Source organism: Papaver somniferum, chromosome 8 (assembly GCF_003573695.1).
Source record: "Papaver somniferum cultivar HN1 chromosome 8, ASM357369v1, whole genome shotgun sequence".
NCBI lineage: Eukaryota > Viridiplantae > Streptophyta > Magnoliopsida > Ranunculales > Papaveraceae > Papaver > Papaver somniferum.
This window is the reverse complement of record NC_039365.1, coordinates 75,647,310-75,669,166: the sequence shown is the minus strand read 5'-3', so window position 1 is coordinate 75,669,166 and position 21,857 is coordinate 75,647,310. Positions and strand designations below refer to the sequence as shown.

At 36.9% G+C, this 21,857-nt stretch overlaps 3 protein-coding genes across 3 annotated transcripts; 2 read left to right on the top strand and 1 right to left on the bottom strand.

Moving 5' to 3' along the window:
* Nucleotides 1-4,381: 4,381 nt before the first annotated feature.
* On the bottom strand, nucleotides 4,382-7,395 carry LOC113301627 (O-methyltransferase MdmC-like). Its single transcript, XM_026550414.1, has 9 exons — nucleotides 6,947-7,395; nucleotides 6,804-6,857; nucleotides 6,532-6,615; nucleotides 6,193-6,318; nucleotides 5,878-5,945; nucleotides 5,252-5,321; nucleotides 5,036-5,101; nucleotides 4,866-4,943; nucleotides 4,382-4,758 (listed from the first exon to the last, which is right to left on the bottom strand). Exons 1-9 carry the CDS (start codon nucleotides 7,253-7,255, stop codon nucleotides 4,717-4,719), a joined length of 897 nt encoding a protein of 298 aa, XP_026406199.1. The 5' UTR covers nucleotides 7,256-7,395; the 3' UTR covers nucleotides 4,382-4,716.
* Nucleotides 7,396-7,399: 4 nt separating this feature from the next.
* On the top strand, nucleotides 7,400-18,171 carry LOC113301626 (endonuclease MutS2-like). Its single transcript, XM_026550413.1, has 12 exons — nucleotides 7,400-7,816; nucleotides 7,892-8,020; nucleotides 8,381-8,548; nucleotides 8,647-8,730; nucleotides 14,942-14,992; nucleotides 15,471-15,527; nucleotides 15,601-15,683; nucleotides 16,465-16,588; nucleotides 16,675-16,734; nucleotides 17,354-17,609; nucleotides 17,826-17,906; nucleotides 18,031-18,171. Exons 1-11 carry the CDS (start codon nucleotides 7,544-7,546, stop codon nucleotides 17,879-17,881), a joined length of 1,341 nt encoding a protein of 446 aa, XP_026406198.1. The 5' UTR covers nucleotides 7,400-7,543; the 3' UTR covers nucleotides 17,882-17,906; nucleotides 18,031-18,171.
* LOC113305676 (endonuclease MutS2-like) lies at nucleotides 17,901-20,990 on the top strand. Its single transcript, XM_026554692.1, has 8 exons — nucleotides 17,901-17,906; nucleotides 18,031-18,178; nucleotides 18,676-18,803; nucleotides 18,950-18,997; nucleotides 19,104-19,174; nucleotides 19,364-19,668; nucleotides 19,803-19,963; nucleotides 20,676-20,990. Exons 1-7 carry the CDS (start codon nucleotides 17,901-17,903, stop codon nucleotides 19,958-19,960), a joined length of 864 nt encoding a protein of 287 aa, XP_026410477.1. The 3' UTR covers nucleotides 19,961-19,963; nucleotides 20,676-20,990.
* The last annotated feature ends 867 nt before the right edge of the window (nucleotides 20,991-21,857 follow it).

Sequence of the window (21,857 nt, the reverse complement as noted above, 5' to 3'; positions counted from 1 at the left end):
TCCCTCCTAATTTTCCATGCCGGTACCACCAATAAAACATCCAGGAGTTAGACAGTTTTGAACTTAAATACCGGCGTCTTATACAAATTATCGAGCACGCCGGAACCTATTACCGGCGTGGTAAAAAAAAATACGGACCAAGCCGGCACGAGATACCGGCTTGGAATCTTTCATATCTAGATAGCCGGTACCACTAGAAAAACATCCAAAAGTTAGTCACTTTGGTACCGGCGTTGTTTTTGAAGTATCTGGAATAATCTTCAAGAAGAGGTTGTCCTTGAACAACGTTGGGAAATGTTCATAAGCCCACACCTATACCAATGTGAAATGATACATATAAAAATCAGTAAATTTTGTGAAAATGGTACATGTGAACAATATAAATAAGAACATAAGTTTAAAAACAAAATTACCTGGAGTAAAGTGAAATTCCCGACAAATTGGTTTGTAACCGCCAAAGAGGCCCTTCTCATCTCCGTCATCAAATGTTCCATTACCACAGTGCCCCAAGAATAGCTAAAGACATCTTCCAACGGATCCAAGTATTGAAGGTAGTTTGCACTAACCCTGTTGCCACTAGTGTCAGGGAATACCCTAGTGCCAAAGATGAATAACAGGTACGCATCAGCTGTGTAACGAATCTGTGTGGGGTCCCATTCATCCTTCAAACTTCTTTCCTCTGAGTTTAGAAACTTCTCCTTAAGCAGGGTCAGCTTGATAGTCTTTGTCCTACTAAGCTTAGATACATAGAATCTTTCCACAAAAGTTTTGTAGTCCCAACCAAACAACTTTTTAATAAGCTCGTGCAACTTCGTCCATTCTAGCTCAAAAGAATGATTATCTCCTTCTGCAATTGATTTGACGATAACACTCAAACCTAGGATGTTTTGAGCATCATCAGGGATCAAGGTCATCTCGCCAAACGGGAAGTGCATGGTATCTGATTCACCATGATACCTTTCGACGAAGCAATTGACTGTCACAATATCTGGTTTCACATAATTTTCAACCAAAGGATATAAACCAGAATCCTTAACTATTGCTTGAACATCTTCATGCTCCTTAGACAAATCCCAATGAGCCGCGACTTGGTTTCGGCAAACATGCACAGCCTTCGTATGATCCTACAATTAAGAGATAATATGATAAAGAGATTATGCATAAATACAAAACAATACATATGCACGAGATAAAAATTCTTACATGGGTTTGATATATAGTACGAGCCCACGAGTGCTTGTAGCCAAATAGATACCCCGGATCATAAGAAGCTGCGCCCCAAATTCTACCACGATCAAGGTCGGGCATCATGTCATCAACATGAGGAAGGTGCGAACCTTTAACTTTAACTTTAACTTTTCCTTTGCCTTTGACTTTCCCTTGCCTTGTGTGGGTTGTTTACTTGGACAACCTTGTTCCACTACTCCTTGGATTTGGATTGCTAATTGAGTTGGTTCAATCTCATTATCTTCCTCCTCACTTTCCTCTTGCTCATCTTGCTCATCTTTATCATCTTCCTCCTCAACAGCTCCGATTTTACTACGATCACGACCACTCTCTCAAATTTCCCCTCTTGTATTAGCACCCAAACGCTTTTTGTTTTTCCCTCGAGGAGGCAGAGATTGAGGAGTATCAAGACCATCCTTCCTTCTTTTCATAGTGACAACATCTTTAGATTTTCCTTTGTTAGCCACCTTTGCTTTATCTTCCTTTGCTTTAGATCTATTTCAAAAGAAGCACGAAATAAATATAAGATAACTAACTTTAATTTCTTATACTGGCATAGATAAACCACATTACGGCATAGAATCATAAATACCGACATACTGAAAAAAAGTATCGAACATGCCGGGATACAATACCGGCATAGTATATCAAAACGATTACATGCCGGGAGCAGCTGCCGGCATTGATAAATAAGTTTCTAGGATGCCGGTTTACTATAGGAAATTCCTGGATAAGAAAACTCAAGTACCGGCAGCTACGTAAAATGAAAATAAATGCCGGAACGGAGTACTGGCATTGAAATAAAATTGTCCAGGATGCCGGTAGTAGTTCTAAAGTTTCTGGATACAAAAACTCTAGTACTGGCATGGAATCTAACATACAATGTACGCCGGAACAACTAACAAAATCATAGGGTTTTCTGTTGATTATAAGCTTGCTAACGGTGTACTCGTAAAAGTTCAAGTAAATGCCGGTACTAGGTTCAGAAATGGTGTTCATCCTAAATTCAATGCTGAAACTAAGTTCCGGTGCGGTCTTCAACCTAAATTGAACGCCGTAACGGGATACTGTTATGGTCTTCATCCTAGATTGATTGCCGGTACTAGTTTCCGGTGTGGTCTTCATACTAAAATGAGTGGCGGAGTTTCTGAAACTCAACTGTTTCACTTAGGGTTTCGCGATTTCGACCTAAACCCATTGCTACAAATCGATTGAAACACTAATTAAACAGTTTTAGATGACTTACCTTCTCACAGAAGCCATATTTCTGAGTAGTTGATCGTCTGATAACTCTTGTTCTTCGTTTTCTTGCTCTTGAGCAATCAAAGCAAGCCTTTTCTTTAATTTCTGTTGAGCAATCGATTTTGATTTCGATTTCGATTGGGTATCTGATTTGTTTCGTGGAGGCATTCTTATGGGTTGGTCTTAATCGACGAAGAAATTTTTGGTTCAATGATTAATCGTAGAGTATATGAAGAACGATGAAGAAGAGGAGAGGAAGATGGAAGGAAAAAAAATTCAAAACCTAACTCTAAGTATCGAGTATGCCGGCACAAATCAAATGGGGGATAACTGATTTTGGTTTTTTTGTTTTGATTTTAAGTTTTTAATTTATTGGGGAGGGTATAACAATCTTTTCGTAATGTTTTTTTTAATTAATCTAAGGGCGTTTTAGTATTTTCGCCCCAAAAAACACCCCTTAGCAGACACCTTTGGTTAGGGGAAGTAATTCATATCCCCAAATTAGTTTCCATATCCTCCAACGCGTTCATTAATATAACAATTTTTTGGGACCATGGTTTTTTTGGGAGACCATGGTTCTATTTTTAGTAAGACATCTAGAAGTAAAGTGAAGCCACTCCTTAATCAAATATTTATGTTAATACAAAAATTACCCTTCCTAATTAAGTTTGTGTAATCATTAGTTAGTGTGAATAAGTTAGGTTAATTAGCGATTAGTGTAAGATTAAGTCAATATTATTTTTCTTAAAATTAAGTTATTGAGAGGGAAGAAGAAGGAGAATATAAGAGTTGGAAAAACTCAATTATTTTTTGGATCCGAACCATCAAACCACGAAAGCATACTTCAAATTTAGTTTTTTGTTGCTTGAATTGGTCAAAATTTTCTGAAAATGAGAAATTTTATAGCTTGATTTGGGCTAAGTCAAACAAGTTCGGGTACAAGATCTGAAGAGCAGGTAGCCGAACTTATCTTCTAATGTAGTTCGGCTAATGTTCATGAAACGCAGGTAGCCGAACTTAGTTTTAATGGAATTTTTTGCTTTCAGAAAAAAGATCGGTTAGGAGAAAAAATTAGCGATGTAACCGAACTAAGGAATTCAGTTAGGAGAAAAAAATTGCAACGTAACCGAACTCAATATATAGGATTTGAGAAACAAGTTCGGTTAGGAAATTAAAAAATTGCGACGTAACCGAACTCAATATATAGGATTTCAGAGAACAGTTCGGTTAGGAGGCAAAAAGTTACGACGTAACCGAACTTTTACGTGAAAATTCGTTTAGGAAATTAAAAATTCGGTTAGGAATTTTTTTTTTTGCGAAACAGCCAAACTGTTCTCCATGTGCTTCATCTCCAGCAAGTTCGGCTAGTTCGACAAAGTTTTTCCACAAAATTCCTAGCCGAACTTCTCTCTGAAACTTCAATTTTTATGATTACCACTCACTCAATTTATCAATCACAAATGTATAAATAAGACATGGATTAATCGAAAAGTACCTCTAATATACAATTTTCTAAAATCCGTATTTAAAACGATTATGAAAATGTAAGAGAAAACATGAGGACAATAGAAAAGTTTAAAATGAAATTTGATTAATAAATAAGATTGTGCTCTTGTGTTTATGAATATGAGTTTTAATTTAGTAGGTTTAGGAGTGATGTTATTACGTTAGTCATAATTAAAAACAAGGGAAAAGGATAAGTTAGTCATTTCCTAACTTTAGGACACCCCTTATAAGTATAGGAAAAGTGGCCAAAGTAAATCATGGTCCCAAAAAAATGTTCTTTTAATATTTCATATCACTGTCATATGTCTCAGCAGTCATTTTATGGATGACCCGGAACTGAAAATGTGAAAATGTTATTGATGGGGATTTAAAACAGATAGCCATCTCACACAAGCAGAAATAAAACTGCTAGGAATTCATGATTTGATTACTTTTTACATCTGATCTGAACAATGAAACCCACTACCAAACAAGGCAGAAATTGATTGTTCCCACTGTCATCGCTGTTGGTCTCTTTACTGGGGACTTCTCTTCAAATCCAAAAAATGTCTGCTATCTTCCAACGACATACTGACAGAGCAACAAGCCATTTATAGGGCAAATTGTGGGAATTAATGTGGTTCATGTGACATTGTCACACTTGTGAACACTCTATGTTAACCATAACATATGTTGCACTTCATTGAATGTGTGCCGGAAAATGTCATATGAATCTGGATTAACCAGCAAATTCATTGACTGTCACAGCTTGCGGCATATTGTCATGCCATCTCCAATAGGTACCTAAACCCGTCAAAAGTAAGTAGTGAGAAACTAACAGATGACATTTTAAACTTGTTGGAAGGAAAAGGAAAACCATGAACTCCTGCACAGGAAGGTTGTATACTCACCATACTTACACTAACACGATTGTCCTCCGTAACGCTTTTATTGAAATCTCTTATGCTTACAGTTCGTGGATCATTTATCTGACAACAAATAACAAGTAAAACTTAGCTTCAGGTTCAGCTGCCATTCCGCGGACGGACCATTAAGGTTATCATATTGCTTATTATCTTACTTGTGGATCAGCAACCTTCCCATGCCAGAGAACGTTGTCAACAACAATTACACCCCCAACTCTCACCTACAAATTTGTAGCAAAATCTAAATAAGTTATTTTCCCTTATTAAGCTACCACTAGATGCTCAAATGGAAAAAAATAGCAGAATCAAACTAGCCAATTTCTTTTAGATGAATCAGTCTAAACTAAAAGCATATATCATTGGAGTATTACCAACTGTAGAAGCAGCTCAAAATATTCATGGTACATTTTCTTCTCAGCATCAACAAATGCGAAATCATAACTGCACAATGAAAAAAGTAACCATTATTCGATAGACTTTGTATCCCTTTCATAAAGACAATCAGCAAGCCAAAAGTGGAAACACAAGGACACGTCCATCTCTTTAAGTAAAACTATCAGAAGAAAACCATTCACTTCCATATAGACAACTCAAAAACTTATTTTCCAGTTTCCATATATGCTGAAACTTGTGGTAGGAGTATAACCAAATATGACAATAGATAAAACATAACAAAAAAATCAATGCTTATGTACTTTGTTGTAAACATGGCAAGCATGAGATATCAGGCAAAAAAAATAATATATTTACCAGGGGAGAAGAACCAACATACAAACTAAATATGGACAAAGATGACCAAACAAGTGCTGATTTATTTTAAAGGTATAACCGAGAAAAAAGAACTCTACATGGATTATTGACCCAAACACATGTTGTACATCAGATTTTACAACAAAACCAGGTGTGATGGTAGAAAGGCATATGAAGAATCCTTGCAGTACTTCAAAGTTCTATTTTAACTGAAATAAGGAAATTTTCTGCATGAAAAGGAGGTTACCTGGAAGCTTCTCCATTCTCAATAAGTGATTTTAGTGTATCCGCTGCTAATGCGTGTCTAATGTCCACCTACACCATGAAAAGGTAAACATCCAAAAAATGTATGAGTAGGACTACATATGAAAGCAAGAAATTTGGATGTCTCGAGTAAGGAAAATGGTATCCTGTCATTTCTTGCATAGACTCGATTTACTGGTCAAACTAGTTTTGGTGAAGCAGAAAACTTTTTGATGTAGTAATTGAGTAACATGAGTTGATTATGAAATTATAAGCTTTTAAGCTTGCTACTCAACATCACCAATAAGGAACCGAGTACCTTGTTAGTGACTCCTGCTTGTTTGTAGTACTTTTTTGCAATCTCAAGACAATTTATATCTCTTTCGCACGCTACCAAACGACCTGATTCTGGCAAGACTAGAGCAACTGCCAAAGATGAGTACCCCTGGAATATAATAAAAGTGTATCAGCAGAATACGGAAGCATCTTTACTGTGAAGGAAAGCAACATCAGCTAACACTAAGGCAGAGCCAAATGTCGTCTACAAAATTTACAAAGATAAGTTCCGAATCAGTTGACAAGGTTTTTACAGTAAGGAACCGTAACAGTTAAGTATAAGTAAGATGGAAATGGTAAAACAATAAAAAAAATAACGTACAGTATAAACGCCAACTTCTATACATCGCTTTGCTCCAAGAATCTGTACAAGCATTGCAAGCAGTTGAGACTGATCCGGAGATACCTATTGGTGAAAAACAAACATTCTCAACACCAAAGAGATGTCCATTTTTAATCGATAAATTCTCCTGAATATCAAATCAGTTGCATGCATACTGAGTTGATTTTAATCAACACAACATTTCTTATGATATGCTTTAAGCTCAAACACCTAACAGGAACAACAATCAAATTTAAACTTCAGTTTTTCACCTGCATTTGACTGCCTCTCATCGAAGATGTTTCTTCTCGAAGCTTCTTCAGTATCTAAGAACTTCAAATTTAGATCAATTAGATATAATTTTCAAATTCAAACTCAAAAAATCAGAAAACAAGAGAAAACATTACAGTATCACCTCTGGTTCGCGAACATTTGAAAGTATGTAATCGTAAAGCTGAGAAGTAACACTAATAATCTGTTTGTTTCCGTAACTTTTATCCTCTGAAACAACCACAGAGTCTGCACAGTAATTTCTAGTATGAGTGTGGGATTGTGATGCCCTAATTTGAAAGTCTGTGATTGATTTTCTAATTGGAGTTGCAGCTGAGAGATAGAATTTCTTATGTTTAAGGAATGGGGACTTCTTTAAGAGACTGCAAGTTGAGTTGAGAAAAGTTAAAGTTTGAATTGGATTTGCAGGACGCCATAAAATTTGGTTTGCCATTAGAATTACAACGGAGGGAAACGATTTTCTGATACAGTCTACCGTAGGTTCATCCGTTCCTCTTTTCTTTCTTTGCTTAGGGTGTGTCTAGGTGAGAACCGAGAATCGTTCACCCGACACCCGCCGAACCGTAGCGGGCTGCCAGCTCAGTGTGGGCGTGCAAAAGAAAAGCTTATCATCCCCAAGTCCCTATCCTCTTTTACCCCCGCTCATCTGCAAATCGCGCATTAATTCCCCCGAAAGGAAAAGTCGCGCCATTTCTTTCAACTTCTTATCAGTTCAGGGATAATGAATGCTATGACAATATACAGTCAATCGCAGATGATACTTTCACCACCGCTCTATCTCAGCTCCACCGTTCGCAGTAATCGATCTGTTTCTCTTCGATTCAAATTTAGAGTTCAATCATTCCTAAAACCTCTTCAGTCAAATTCAAAAGAAATTTCTAATCATCAGAGATCATCTGTTCTTGAAAACAGTTTAAGGGTTTTGGAGTGGGATAAGGTTTGTGATTGTGTTGCTTCTTTTGCTGGTACTTCTTTAGGTCGTGAAGCAACTAAGGTACTCTCTCTATCTGTCTGGGGCTTTGTTATTGATGACTAAGTGTTCTATACTAAAAAATTTGTGTCTTATCAGGAACAATTGTGGTCATTAAGTCAGAGTTATGAAGAGAGTTTGAATCTTTTAGCTGAAACTACTGCTGCTATTGAGATGCTTAAGTATCGTCTTTGTGGTCTGGATTTTACAGGCATCAACGTTGCTAAGGTAGGTTTTACAATGTTAATGATGTTTGAATCAGTTGTCTATTATTTGACTCTAAGAGTGGTTACTCGAACCTCAAGTGTGTGAATCAGGCCCTGGCCAACTGCGTTATCCCTAGTTGGTTGTTAATCACAAATGCTGGTTAACACTGAGTATAAATATGTGTAATTTGAAATAGTGTTTTAGGTAAATTAGAAAGCGGGTAGGTAGTGTGTCTGTATCTGGTGTCTCAACATACTTCTATGTTCTCTACTTATGTGGTATTTTGATTATTTTTCTTGCATATATTGACTAAAAGCTGGAATAGATGCATGTTCACTTTTTCATTTTGGTCAATAATTATAAATTTTATAATTCTTTTAGGTGAAATCTGCTCTTCGACATGCTATGAGGAATATACCAATGCAGGGCAAGGAAGCACTTGCTGTTGCTTCCCTTCTACAGTTTACAGAGATATTGCAGCTAAATTTGAAAGTCGCAGTCAAGGAAGATTCAGAATGGTACAACCGCTTCCTGCCTCTGACAGAAATGGTAAAATGTGTTTTCAACTACTGTAATAGTCATTATATTCTCTTCCGCACCCGTTTTTACGCTGACGAGATTCCTTTTCAACTTCTCCGTTATTGCAGATAATGGATATGGCTATTAATCAATCATTGGTTAAGTCAATAGTACAAGTCATAGATGAAGGTGGTTCTGTCAAAGACTCTGCGGTTTGTTCTTTATTACATAATTTTTTACTGCTTTTTTTTTCAAAATTTTATAACTCTCACTGTTTCCTTTAAATGGAGATTTTTTTTTTCTTTTGTTTTCTATGTAGTTTATGTTGGTTAATAACAATTAAAAATTAATCAATCAACTAATAATATAAGAGGCACTTATCTGTTTTTTGTGTGTTCTCCTTAGTCAACTGTTAATGTCTTGAACATCCTGTTAAACACCATGGAAACAAGGAAACGGTAATGGTAGATTGAGGCGCATGTTCAACATACTGTCCTTAAGACAAGAATGCCCGGTTACACTCTGAAAAAGATGATGCTATAGCCCTACGGGTACATCTGCCTCCAAGATACGACAATCTTAACAAGCTTGAATAGCACATTCAAACTTGTCCTTCTAGAACTTGGCAGCGGAAAAACTCACGAATCGTTAGCACTTAAAACCCTCGTATCAAACATCGGAAAACGAAGAAGAAGTACTCAAAAACACACGGGGATATATGAGAGGTTTTCCTATATATAACAGCAATAAAAAGAGGTTATTCATATATAAAACCCTAACCCAAATCCAAAAAATATATAGTAAACTTATCCCGTAAAAAACTAAGAGATAAATTTGGAAGGTGTTTTTATTTTTTTGGAAACACCTTTTTATTAGTAATTTTTATTCACATAAAACTGTATTTTTTCCAACAATCCCCCACATGAATAAAAATACGATAAAACACGGAAAACAAGAAATATCACGAATAGGCATAGGTGTCCATAAGGTCTTGAACCTTTGCTTAGTGAGAGGTTACCTGAACTACTTATTAGCCAGTGTCCATTAGGTCTTGAACTGTCTAACATTTGGTGTAACTCGCGATAACAACCACACATGATATCTCCAAGGTTGCTGCCAAGCTCCGCCGTTGTGTCCATTTTGGCCCTGGACGTCTTGTTTCTCAGAATGCTCTAGAGAATCAGCTCATATTCTCATAGAAAGCGACCCACTTCCTCATTCAGATAGGTGAGTTCCATTAAGAGTGTTCACTGCTACACCCCACTTCAATCTTAAATTGAAACTATGGAACTCATTAAGACTTATTAAAAGTCACCCTTCACATGCAGTCACACTATCACATCTACACCATAGGGAAGGGACAGAGAGAATATAATTCTCTGATAGTGTTTACCTTTACCTACCATAAATTAGTTGTCTCATTCGAAACCTTGATCTTGGGATCTCCAGTCAGCAAGGTTGAGTATCCTTCATGGCAAGTTTATTTTATATGAGCTTAAGTCCCATTCCCCCTCGATGTATAATTACGAACTATCTCTTTAGAAAATCCTTTCGTCAAAGGACCACTAATTTTTCTGTTGACTTCCCTAAGTCTGCAGGTTCTCTTTTGACTTTACATGTCTACTGAGACCTCTTTTTGACTTCACGAATCAACTAAAATTACTTCATTAAAGAGTATAGTTGTCTTACCGAATTAGCCTTCTTCGAGTATGTCTAGACTTTGTCATTGCTCATTTACTTTAGACTCACATAGTCAATTGAGTTTCTGCAATGATGGCCACAGGCTTCGGTCACAGAGGAATATCTTCTAAGAAGCATCTTAGTAATCATTCGTCTTCCTCTTATGCTTGAATTAAAGCACACGAACTTTGATTTCTTCAATATACAAGTTCATCTTGTCTGTTTTAAGGACTTCCTTAGACAAACACTCCTTAAGAGGATACACACATAGGCTAAGATTTTTCATCGCCTGAAACAACAACATCTCTTAAGGTCAGTACAATATGTATTACATACACAATTTAAGATGTACCTCAAGTATGACAAGTCATATCACAAGTCTCTGATCAGATTATCCCAGTAATTCTTTTGAGATACTAGTGTGTTTGTATACACCTGTTATACTGCACATTTACAACACACATTAACCGCATCGAGTTTGACAAAGACTAATTTCCTTCAGAATATCTTCTGGTTCACTTAGATCCTTTAGATCATATCAATCAACTTGGTCTTTCAGTCAAATCGTAAATATCACATGTACTATTCACTAGTACATTCTTTATAGCTACCTCAAAATTAACGTTAGTGCAATATATATCACATATTTGTAATTAAACATGTACCTCATGCATTCCAATATCTCGACCTCTAATCAGAGCATCCTGGTGATTTCCCAGGGTAAACGCGGATATGCACATCTGTTTTACAACACATAAACACGTTAGACAGAAACTATGTCCTCAAAATTTCTTTTGATTACTTACTGATCCTTTAGACCACGTTAAAACACATTAGTTTCCTGCCAAATCTTCAACATCTAAGATTTGTTAGTGGTTGTAAAATATATAACAATGGAATACCGAAATATATGCATTAATATCCAGCAAATTTTATATGTGCGTTTGCAAACAAACTGGCCAAAAGGCCTTGAACACGTTAAGCATTCCTATGACAGACAGCCCCCCCACATTTAGATGATTTAAAATTAGTTAAGGCTTACCTCTTGCTTTGAGCTAGTGCATAGCAGCAATGGGTACAACAACTAATCATCACAAAATGATCCTCATCTCTTTTCGTTGAAATTATCAGCACAAAACATCACTTTAAAGGTGTACAAACTTAAGTAACTTCTTAAAGATAGTCACATGATTGTTAAGCCTAACGTGATTTTCATAGCACCTTTGCATGAGGAGATGCATTGTAAATTAACTTACTCGTTCTGCCAGGTATGTTTTTGCATGATGGAGGACTCACTTTCATTGACACAATCTAGTGTTCCAGTTCCCGCATCCATCGCCTCATCTTTGCATGCAATTTATTTACCTGACTAACAAGATCTTATGTGGTTTCCTGTGTGGCACCTAGCATAGCTTATACAAGCACAAGTCAGGGATTCAACACAGAGATTAATTGTTAATTAAGCTGAAAAATCATCAAACAATTCATAAGGATAATTGTTGTTTCCAGCTTCAACAGTCCCAGGATACCGGTAGCCCGCACTACTACTGGAAATTGGATGCTCACCGTAACCTGCTTGAGTAGTCCCATATGGCACATGACCACCAACCTGACCACCTTGAGCATATCCAGGTGCTTCATGAGCAGTAGGTTGACTATAACCAGACAGGGCGCCTTGCTGAGCGTAAACATGAGGTGGTTGCTGCGTGTACTCATCATCAAAAACAGCTGGTGCTGCACCGTCTGGAGAATATGTTTGCTGTGATGGGTGAAGATACATTCTCCACCCTCCTACCCCTTCCAAATTGAGAATACTATTTCCGATGTATTGGAGCAACATTTCACTTATTTGCGTGAGAGACTAGAATCAGCAATACTATAATTTTCCTTTGAAGTAAATTCGCAAGGTATTCAATTATGAGAAACTGAAACAGAATTGTACCCCTTAAGTACATTCAACCTCACAAAATTTTTCGTCCTCAACTCATATTGCATTTCCACTAAAAGGCAGTATATCACTCTCATACAAGTCGGTGTTTAAGGTTGCATCTAGGACAGTCCATGACCATCAAATGATTCTGTAAGCCGAGTACGCTTCAACACAGACAATAAACACATGCTCCAACAGCTTTACTGACTTGGGCCTCTCTCACCCTGCCTGCCAATGCTATATAGCACCTGATGGCTCCGGCAATCGCTTTACAATAATATTTTTTGTACAACCAGCAGGTCCGGAACCCTCAACAATTCAATATAGGCCTGGAGAGTCAATTTTTAAGAAGGATAGGAACGGACGTCGAATAGGTCTTCAGTCATTGCGTAGAGCTTCTCCACAGCAAAGAACCTTCTACTAGAAGTCTCGAATTTTTGTAGGCGGTAATAACTCTCTCCAGAAGTAAGCTCAAACCACATCGACTGCATTAAGTAATGCAAATTATCGTGTCGATCTAAATCCTCTCCTGTACAACCAGCCGCCTGCTCAGCCAAATTCCCCTGCACAAAATCCTCTCCTGTATAAGCAGCCGCCTGCTCAACCAAATTTCCCTTCAGAAGCAAGACCAGCGTGCATCTCAGCAGTCATAGCATCAGCAACTACTCTTAGTTTCTCAATTGGTGTAGCCCAAATATCAAGTTCAAATGTTGATACACCTCTGAAGGTACCAGACATGTCGTAGCTTTCTGATAATCAATGAACCGAACACCAACTGGGAACAAAGCAAGGGATTCTCATCTTTCCATCGTGACTCGGCCTCCCTGACTTCATCTCGATCTCGTCATCACCACGATCAACTCCAGCAATCACCGGAAGTATACCAACATTACTGCCATCATGAACAGCATCCCTGATGAACCAACATCTCAATTACTGGCATAACTCTTCATCACGAGCTCCTATTTCTCCATGTTCTACTTCATTAGTCACCGGTCAATCTCCATCTTTAATCTAACCAGTATCAAACAGAAACCATGACTTTTTTCTCTCGAGTTTCATTATATGCCATCAGTATTGGCAGCACCACCTTGCCGTGTCATCACAAACTAACGACTCTTCATCTTCTCTGTTTTCTTACTCGAGATCTTTCCAAGACTCCATTGCTGACATTCATCCGTAAGGATCCTTTCTTATTAGGGTTCAAAAAATTCAACTCATGAAAAATCAAGACCAACGCTTCACTTTAAAGTTCAAAAAGTTTCAATCCCAGTGCTCGCAATTCTCGTACACTATGTTGTGTAGGCTTTGTTTTCTGAACAGTGTTTCCGAGATAATCTCCCCTCCTTTCTTTCTCAAGCACCGACTGATATATCTGAAAGTGTCCCATCTTGGTTTAGTACGCGTCGTACGTACACAAACCACTTCGTATTCCTTCTTAAGCGGATGGAAGTAAAATCCACATACACGGACAGGAATATATCTTCTAGGAGCAAGAAGTACTTGCTCGTTTGTAATCGGATTCCAAATACGGAAAACCGATGGACCAAGTAGATCCAAGCTTGTTGCAGCCTTAAAGTTCTCAGCTGTACCATCTTCAGAAATAAAAAGTTTGACGACATTGCCCACGTATTGCGTAAGAGATTGGATCACAATGGTGGGAGTAATAGCTCTGAAGCCTCGGTCTAAGTGCGCCCGAATGAAATTGTCTTCTTGGCGTTGGTCCAGTAGTTTGATTTCAACTGATGCCCTTAACTTCTCCAGGGCTAGCTAGCTCAATGAAAAAGGATACGTACTCCTCGCTAGCATGATCACAGCCGTCTGGAAAAAAAAAATGTATCTTCCAATCATAACCACCAACTGCGAATTTGCCACTAGACTTGTATTTACCAACTCCCATTCCTTTGCATGAGAATATCCGTTTATCTTAAACTCATGAGAACCTTGCACAGTCTCATAAAATAACTGCGATGAAGAAATCTCCGACTTTGAAACTCTCGGACTTTTTGCTTCGTTAGGGGCCATGATGATCTTTAGATATTGAAACTGACAGAGAAAAATTGTTATTAAAAAAAATTTCTTGTCTTAAGATTGTTGGTTAATAACAATTAAAAATTAATCAATCAACTAATAATATAAGAGGCACTTATCTGTTTTTTGTGTGTTCTCCTTAGTCAACTGTTAATGTCTTGAACATCCTGTTAAACACCATGGAAACAAGGAAACGGTAATCGTAGATTGAGGCGCATGTTCAACATACTGTCCTTAAGACAAGAATGCCCGGCTACACTCTGAAAAAGATGATGCTATAGCCCTACGGGTACATCTGCCTCCAAGATACGACAATCTTAACAAGCTTGAATAGCACATTCAAACTTGTCCTTCTAGAACTTGGCAGCGGAAAAACTCACGAATCGTTAGCACTTAAAACCCTCGTATCAAACATCGAAAAACGAAGAAGAAGTACTCAAAAACACACGGGGATATATGAGAGGTTTTTCTATATATAACAGCAATAAAAAGAGGTTATTCATATATAAAACCCTAACCCAAATCCAAAAAATATATAGTAAACTTATCCCGTAAAAAACTAAGAGATAAATTTGGAAGGTGTTTTTATTTTTTTGGAAAAACCTTTTTATTAGTAATTTTTATTCACATAAAACTGTATTTTTTCCAACAGTTTAATCTATCTGCACCAAGACTCTTTTTTTTTAATCAGCTGCTATATTCCTATCTGATTTTGTTGTAGCATCTTCGCATAGTACTTTCATCTTTATCTGATGGTAAAACTTTTAACTTTCTGTTTGCAGAGTATAACCCTCAAGAAATCCCGTGATCAAGTGCGGACATTAGAGAGGAAGGTAGTGATTCCTTTTTCTAGTTAAGATTCACAGATTTTATGCATGTGGAAATTGAGTGTTGTTTGTCAGTATTAAAGCACCCATCACATTTATCAACCAAGAAGGTCATCAGTATTAATTTTTGTTTTGTTTATGGCTATTAAGGATCTGCTTACAGCGTCTTTCTGCATGTATGGAATAGGAAGACAAAACCTTCTCATTGGCTGTTAACATACTGATGCTTAATTTTTCTTTTCAAACATATATGTTAGAGCACTCCTTGGAGAGTCTTCGTGAGGTCCTGAAACACAATAATCCTGCACCTCTAAAAGTCTGTTTATCGTGTTGCAGTTTCTTTTTATGATTAATCGATAAATATTGCATAAAGGTTTCGTAAGATTATGTTCTGCATCTGTTGTTCATGCGAAACCTTGTTTATACTTGTTTTATAACAATTACTTCTCTTACTTGGCACCTGCTCTTTTGTTTCCATATTCAGCTGAATCAACTCATGGACAGCTTAGTTAGGAATGAACTGAAGGGGACTTCTTCTTTGGTAAGTTAGCAAATTTATTTCTGAGGTCCTTTTGTGGTTTAAGTTTAACTCATTTCTTTTGTTGTCACCTTAGGAAGTGAGTCATATAAATGGAAGATGGTGTGTGAAATCAGAAGCGGACCAACCTATAAACGTCATGGGGATATTGCTTTCTGGGTATGGTGAATGTGAAAGTTGAATTCCATCCTTGTTCAATCTAATAATATTCAGGCAAGAGTAATTCAAATACCATTTTATATGTTGTGCTTACCTTTCATTTTCACTATTTTAGTAAGTTCGGTGGAAGGGTTTTTTTTTTTATTATTTTGATCAAATTAAAGCTTTTGCTGGTGTGAAGTATTTCATGTCCGTGCAGTTCCTACATCCATCGAGTGTTTTAACATCCTAGGTTCTTGGAGTGGTTCCTTTAGTCCTTTGGAGACGAGGATGGTGTATCATTGTAGAGAAATCCACTTGCAAGATACTTAGACCGAGGGCTAGACCTAGGAGGAGTTTGTCCACATCTTTATCCAGCAACCACAACAACATTAAAGTTCCTTCACAGGGATTTTGATTGTAACCCCATTTGGCAAAAATCAAGTTTGACCCTTGTGTCTTCATCAAAGTTCAAATGTTTTAATTACTCGCACTTGTAGAAAAATATACAACACCCTGAAACCCTCCACAATAACTTGCCTTTTTCTCGGTGTATGTTATTTCCATCTCCGATGTACAAATGGATGCAACAACAGATTCCTGGTGCAAGTTAATGTTTTTACTAGTTTTGTTACACAATTTTGATGTGGGATTGAACTCCTAATTTTTCAGAACTAGCCATAATCAATAAAGAAGAAGAAATAGTTGGTTTTCAATCTTTGGTTCACAATTTCAATCTTTTTTTTTTTTATGAAAATAGAGTTTTAGTATTTTAGACCCAATGAACTGCATTCATGTTTAGTGGTTCAGGTGTTGGAAGCTTGGTGGAGCCATTCTCTGCCATTCCACTAAATGATGAGTTGCAACAAGCTAGACTTTCAGTTGCCAAGGCAGAGGAAGAAGTCCTTATGAAGTTAACGGAGAAGGTTTGAGAAACTTCATCTAGTTCTAGTCCTTCTAATTATTGAGTAAATACTTTCTTTTGGTAATAGGTTCAATATTTTCTTTGCAGATTGAGAGAAACCTGGATGATATTCATAATTCCTTGAATACTGTAATTCAACTTGATATGGTGAGTCACTTCCATCCTGGCTATGTTATATTCATAGGGTTTGTATTTGGGAACTTGTATAACACGTAGGGGTTATAGTATAGTGTCCGTCACACGGCTGTTACATATTGATTCGATTCTTGTTGGAGATGAATCAAGAATATTGTACAACTGGAAATAAATACACACGAACAATTTAGGTAAAGGGAATTTGTATAAGCTTCATGACTGCTACTAGTTTAATCTCAAATTGTAACTAGGTGCATGATGACATGTGGGACACAGTTGTATATTTATTCCCTTCTTTCCGGTCTATTTTTGTTTTGCTCTATAGTAATCTATATAGTTGTTATCTGGAGATATGGTCATTAAGTGGTATACAAAGAGAAGGAGTTTCCATTAATGCATATGATAGCAACTGTAAGGATCACATCTCTGTGATGCATATATGTACGTGGACAATTTTAACAAAGATTATACAATCTATTGTTGGAAACTTGGAAATTTATTTTTATGTTGCAGTTAATAATTTTCTTAATATGAACCTAATTTGGGCCCACCATGCACTGCTTGACTGCTGCTTAAGTTAGCCCATCACTAGCCATGAATGCCATTTTTAATTAATTGCCACGAAATGCAGGTAGTTGCTCGTGCAAAATATAGTATTTCTTTTGGAGGAGCATTACCTGATTTAATTTTCATGGAAGAAAAGAGTGGGTGTTCCACTGTTGATCTCCATCCTACAGGAGACAAAACTGTCAAGGACACCTTATCGTCCGACTCCACTCAGAGGCAATGGACACTATATCTGCCAAATGCTTATCATCCTCTTTTACTTCACCAGCATCGACAGAATTTGGAGAAAGCCAAAAAAAAATGTCAAAGATGCAAAAGAAGTATTTTCTGGAACCAGATTCATTGCTTAATTTCTTAGTGTTCTGTGTTTGTTCTATTTACTCATTTTTAATGAAACTTCGGCTTGTTGATCTTTCTTCTGAAGCCGTTGTGTGCTTCTGTAGAAGATAGGCATGTTCAAGTTAGTTCTTGTACCTTGGTTTACGGGGTATGCATACAAAATTTAATGACTGTATTTCTCCTTCATTTTCTTCCAGGAAACCAGAAGGAGAAACTAAGAGGAATATATGTCGCTTGCAGAAAATTTAACTGAACACCTTCCCTCTTTAGAAATGCAGGTGAGAAGCTAATCATATGATATTCAGTACTCTACGCGGACCTTAGCTGTGGCTTTCTGATACATCTTGTCCGGGACGTCTATGAAGTTATGTGCTTAAGGGTTTTTCTTTTTTTCATTAATAGGTTGTTAAACTGGAAGAATCTCCTCCTGCTCCTGTCGATTTTTTTGTTGGAAGGAGAACTAGAGTCTTGGTTATAACTGGCCCTAATACAGGTGGTAAAACGATTGGCTTAAAGACAGTTGGTCTAGCTGCAATGATGGCAAAATCAGGTAGATATATATTGTAGAATTTTATCAAGGAAAATTAAAATTTCTCTTCTCATGTATCTGATGTTGTGTAGAATTTTCAGTAAGATATTGGAAGTGCGATTTTGTGCTAGTCTTGGTTGTAGTAGTTGCTATAATTGTCTCTTTAAGCACTAACAAAAGCTCTAAACTTCCTGGCAAAGAAGAAGGGGTTCCCAATTAGAAATTCAAATAAAACTTTAATTCACAGAATTTCACACCGCATATTATTTTCAACTAGTTGGTCTAGAAACTGTTGGCTTTCTTATATGGTTGTCTTGGTGCCTAGTGCCTAATGCCTACAGATCCTATGTTGGTTTTAATACTATAACTGAATGTACTAGCTTTATCACTTGCATAGCTATCTGGCCATTGAGCTAAAGCATATCAAACTACTTGTTCTCTACTCACTTTCTTGTTGATGAATATCTCGGGTAAGAGTCTTCAAACTTTTGGGTTTGTCTTGTTGCTTCATGTTTCAGGCCTGTATGTATTATCTTCTGAATCCGCTCGAATACCCTGGTTTGATGCTGTTTTTGCTGATATTGGTGATGAACAGTCATTGTCCCAATCTTTATCTACATTTTCTGGTCATTTGAGACGAATTAGTGTAAGTTTTCCATTTTGAATCATTATAAAGTTGGATACCCATGTCCAGATCTGTGTCCCACCAAGTGGCTCCGAAACTTCATTACATTCTATGCCATGCTTTTGTTGCAGATTTGATTTAACCTCATTACTCTTTTTCCTTTACAGGGAATCCAGGCAGAGGCTACGCATATGTCACTAGTGCTTCTAGATGAAGTAAGTATAAATTTAGCATATCAGTGATGCATTCATTGAAGTTAAGTTGTTCTCTTATCATATTTGCTTAACTTTGCTATTATACTTCCGTTGGATCTGGGTGCAGGTAATTTATGATATGGAACAGTTCAAGCAAGAATTTCGAGACCATACTCACGAGGCACAACATTGTATACGGTAAGGTCGTACTGTAGCTTAAGACATTCTTTCTATTCTGAAGTATAGATTCATAGCTGTTAGCTACATAAAAAGATAAGTTCATGTTTAGTATAAAGAACTCATCTCTGTGTTTTTGTTTTTCAAAAGTAATGTGATAATTGTTTTGTTAGTTGCTATTTTGTTTTGATCATATCGTCCTGTTCGTAGCCTCTCAAAAATGCTTCATGAGAATCTGTTAGCCGCCAAGCAAAGGATCACCGAACATGAGACAGTGCAGAAATACAAGAAAATGAGAGAATTCTATGAGGCTGCAGCAGTGGCACATTCTCTAATTCATAAGAAATTACGAGAATTTCGAGCATCAGCCACCAAACATCCTCAGGGTACTCCAGCAACTAAGAGTCAGAGTGCTGCAGCAGAAAACAAGCAACAACATCTAGCAGATAGCGTAAATCGATCCCATTCCAACATTAGTGCTGATTCCAGTAAAAGCATCAAAGATTTACAAGCAGGTAAATTCAGTCCGCACATGGTTAAACATTACCATGTCAACAACTTCTATATCGGCAAAGTATAATTTACTCTTTTCCCCGCTAAGGTTTTTCTCTGAAAGATTAGCTTCTTGCTCGTCATAATAAATTTGCAGAAAAAAGGATTCAGTTCCCCAAGGTCGGTGACTGGGTACATGTACATTCACTCGGTAAGAAAGCGATCGTGTTAAAAGTAGAGACATCTAAACAATTGATTACTATCCAAGCCAACAACCTGAAATTGAAGCTGAAATTAAGTGATATACAAGCCTGAGAGGTAATATTATGACAACCTGAACTCCATGTACTAATTCCCAAACTTCATATTCAGTTAGGTAGAAGTTCTTGAAACCCATTCTGTATGAGGACATTGAAGTCCGAGAAAACAATGTGTGGTCAAAGAAATGAGGAAGCTATCCATATATATCTTCGCCTTATACAATTCAAAACTAGCAGTAAAACACCAAGGTGACCAAACTTGCTCCATTTAAATGTTGGGATCCATAAAAACTCCAAATTTTTAAATATTGATACAAAAATCCCAAACAAAATTTGGTTTCATCTTATTGTTGCCTATTTTTTTTATCATGAACCAAAGATTTTAATGATGAAACTGTAAGTTTATGACGAAGCCAAATTTTGGTGGTACTATTTCCGGTTAGTGGTGGTGGTGTTGGTTGGTGGTGGTGTTTTTTATGCTGATGGTAGTGCTAGTATTTGTTGGTGGATGTGGTATTGGTTGCTAGTAGTGGTAGTTGATTGTGGATACGGTGGTGGTGGTTGGTGATCGTAGTGGTTGGTGATGATAGTGCTGGTATATATTGATGGTGGTGGTTGGTGATGGTAGTGGTGGATATTGATACCAAAACCCCAATTATTTGGGGTTTTTGTGTTACTTTTGTTTTGATGGGTTTTTTGTAGATAGATAGTGACACCTTTGGAATTATAACTCACGGCGGATATATAATTTAGTGTATTTTTGTTTGTAGAATTAAACTTGCACCTGTTTCTCTATGAGGGAGTAACCAGAAATCATCTGAAAGAACTTTGAAGAAGATCACTCAGATTGGTGGAACTGTTGATATTTTTCTATGAGGGAGTAACTAGAAATCATCTGAAAGAACTTTGAAGAAGATCACTCAGATTGGTGGAACTGTAGACATTTTTCTCTCACCGTTTAAGTCATTAGTACTAACTTTTTTTTATCTTACATGCATTCCCGTTGTACCTCAAATGTAGGAAGAAAACAAGGAAGAAAACAACATATATGAATAAAGGACAAGAAACCCGGGGTTTACTCCTTATTATCCTTGCTAAATTAGGGTCTATGTCACTTAATTGGGGCCTATAAATTATTTCATCTATCCAATTCACAATGATAAGGGGTGTCTAATATTTATGTAAACTACCAAAATTAGCCTCAAAAAAATATTAATATTACTAAATTATTCCCATAAATCCTTAATAAACCTAACTAACAAAAATCAGTTTTTATTTTTAACATAAACACCGATTCATCTCCTCCACTCTCTCTTTTTCCATTTTTTTGAAACCAAAAATCGTCGATGATCGACGATTCAAAAACGATTAATCGTTTCTTTCTTCCATAAAATGACGAATCCAAGAACTAAGTACGCTATTAACAGGAATCATTCTAGTGACGACAATCCCGGATTTGTTGAAGCGATTCGAAATAGAACGCAGGAAGTGCAAGAACAATCTGAAGCCTCTCGTATCGCACAGGAGGAAGAAATGGGTCGAATCAAGTACTTTTCTATCAATCCAATCCTCTAAACTAGGTTTTATTAACATGCTTTAGGTTAGAAATCGAGAATTTTGAAATCAAAAAATTTCAGTGTTCACAGAATCGGATTACGTTAGTCACGAAGTAACCTGATTCTTATTAGAAACGGATTATGTTCATAAACTTATAGTCCGATTGTTCTGCATGTGAAAAGGAATCGGGGAACGTTAGTGTATAAATAGCCCGATTATTGTAACCAATCTTCCTGGATCTTATTTTGTTGGAATCGTATTACATATGTCTTAACAAAAACCGATTGTTTAGTTCAGAAACGGACTTTATATGTGTATCGAGTAAACCGATTTCGTGAATCGGTTCACATTAGCACTTGCAAAAATCCGATTGTTAATTTTATATGTTTGGAATC

Coding starts and splice junctions, on each gene's coding strand:
- LOC113301627 (XM_026550414.1), bottom strand. CDS start 7,255: ATGGCAAACCAAATTTTATGGCGTCCTGCAAATCCAATTCAAACTTTA. Junction 5,322..5,877: donor GAGAATGGAGAAGCTTCCAG/GTAACCTCCTTT, acceptor TTCATTGTGCAG/TTATGATTTCGCATTTGTTG. Junction 4,759..4,865: donor ATCGTGTTAGTGTAAGTATG/GTGAGTATACAA, acceptor TGACGGGTTTAG/GTACCTATTGGAGATGGCAT.
- LOC113301626 (XM_026550413.1), top strand. CDS start 7,544: ATGAATGCTATGACAATATACAGTCAATCGCAGATGATACTTTCACCA. Junction 15,684..16,464: donor ATGGGGATATTGCTTTCTGG/GTATGGTGAATG, acceptor ATTCATGTTTAG/TGGTTCAGGTGTTGGAAGCT. Junction 16,735..17,353: donor CTGTAATTCAACTTGATATG/GTGAGTCACTTC, acceptor CACGAAATGCAG/GTAGTTGCTCGTGCAAAATA.
- LOC113305676 (XM_026554692.1), top strand. Junction 18,998..19,103: donor CACTAGTGCTTCTAGATGAA/GTAAGTATAAAT, acceptor ATCTGGGTGCAG/GTAATTTATGATATGGAACA. Junction 19,669..19,802: donor CATCAAAGATTTACAAGCAG/GTAAATTCAGTC, acceptor ATAAATTTGCAG/AAAAAAGGATTCAGTTCCCC.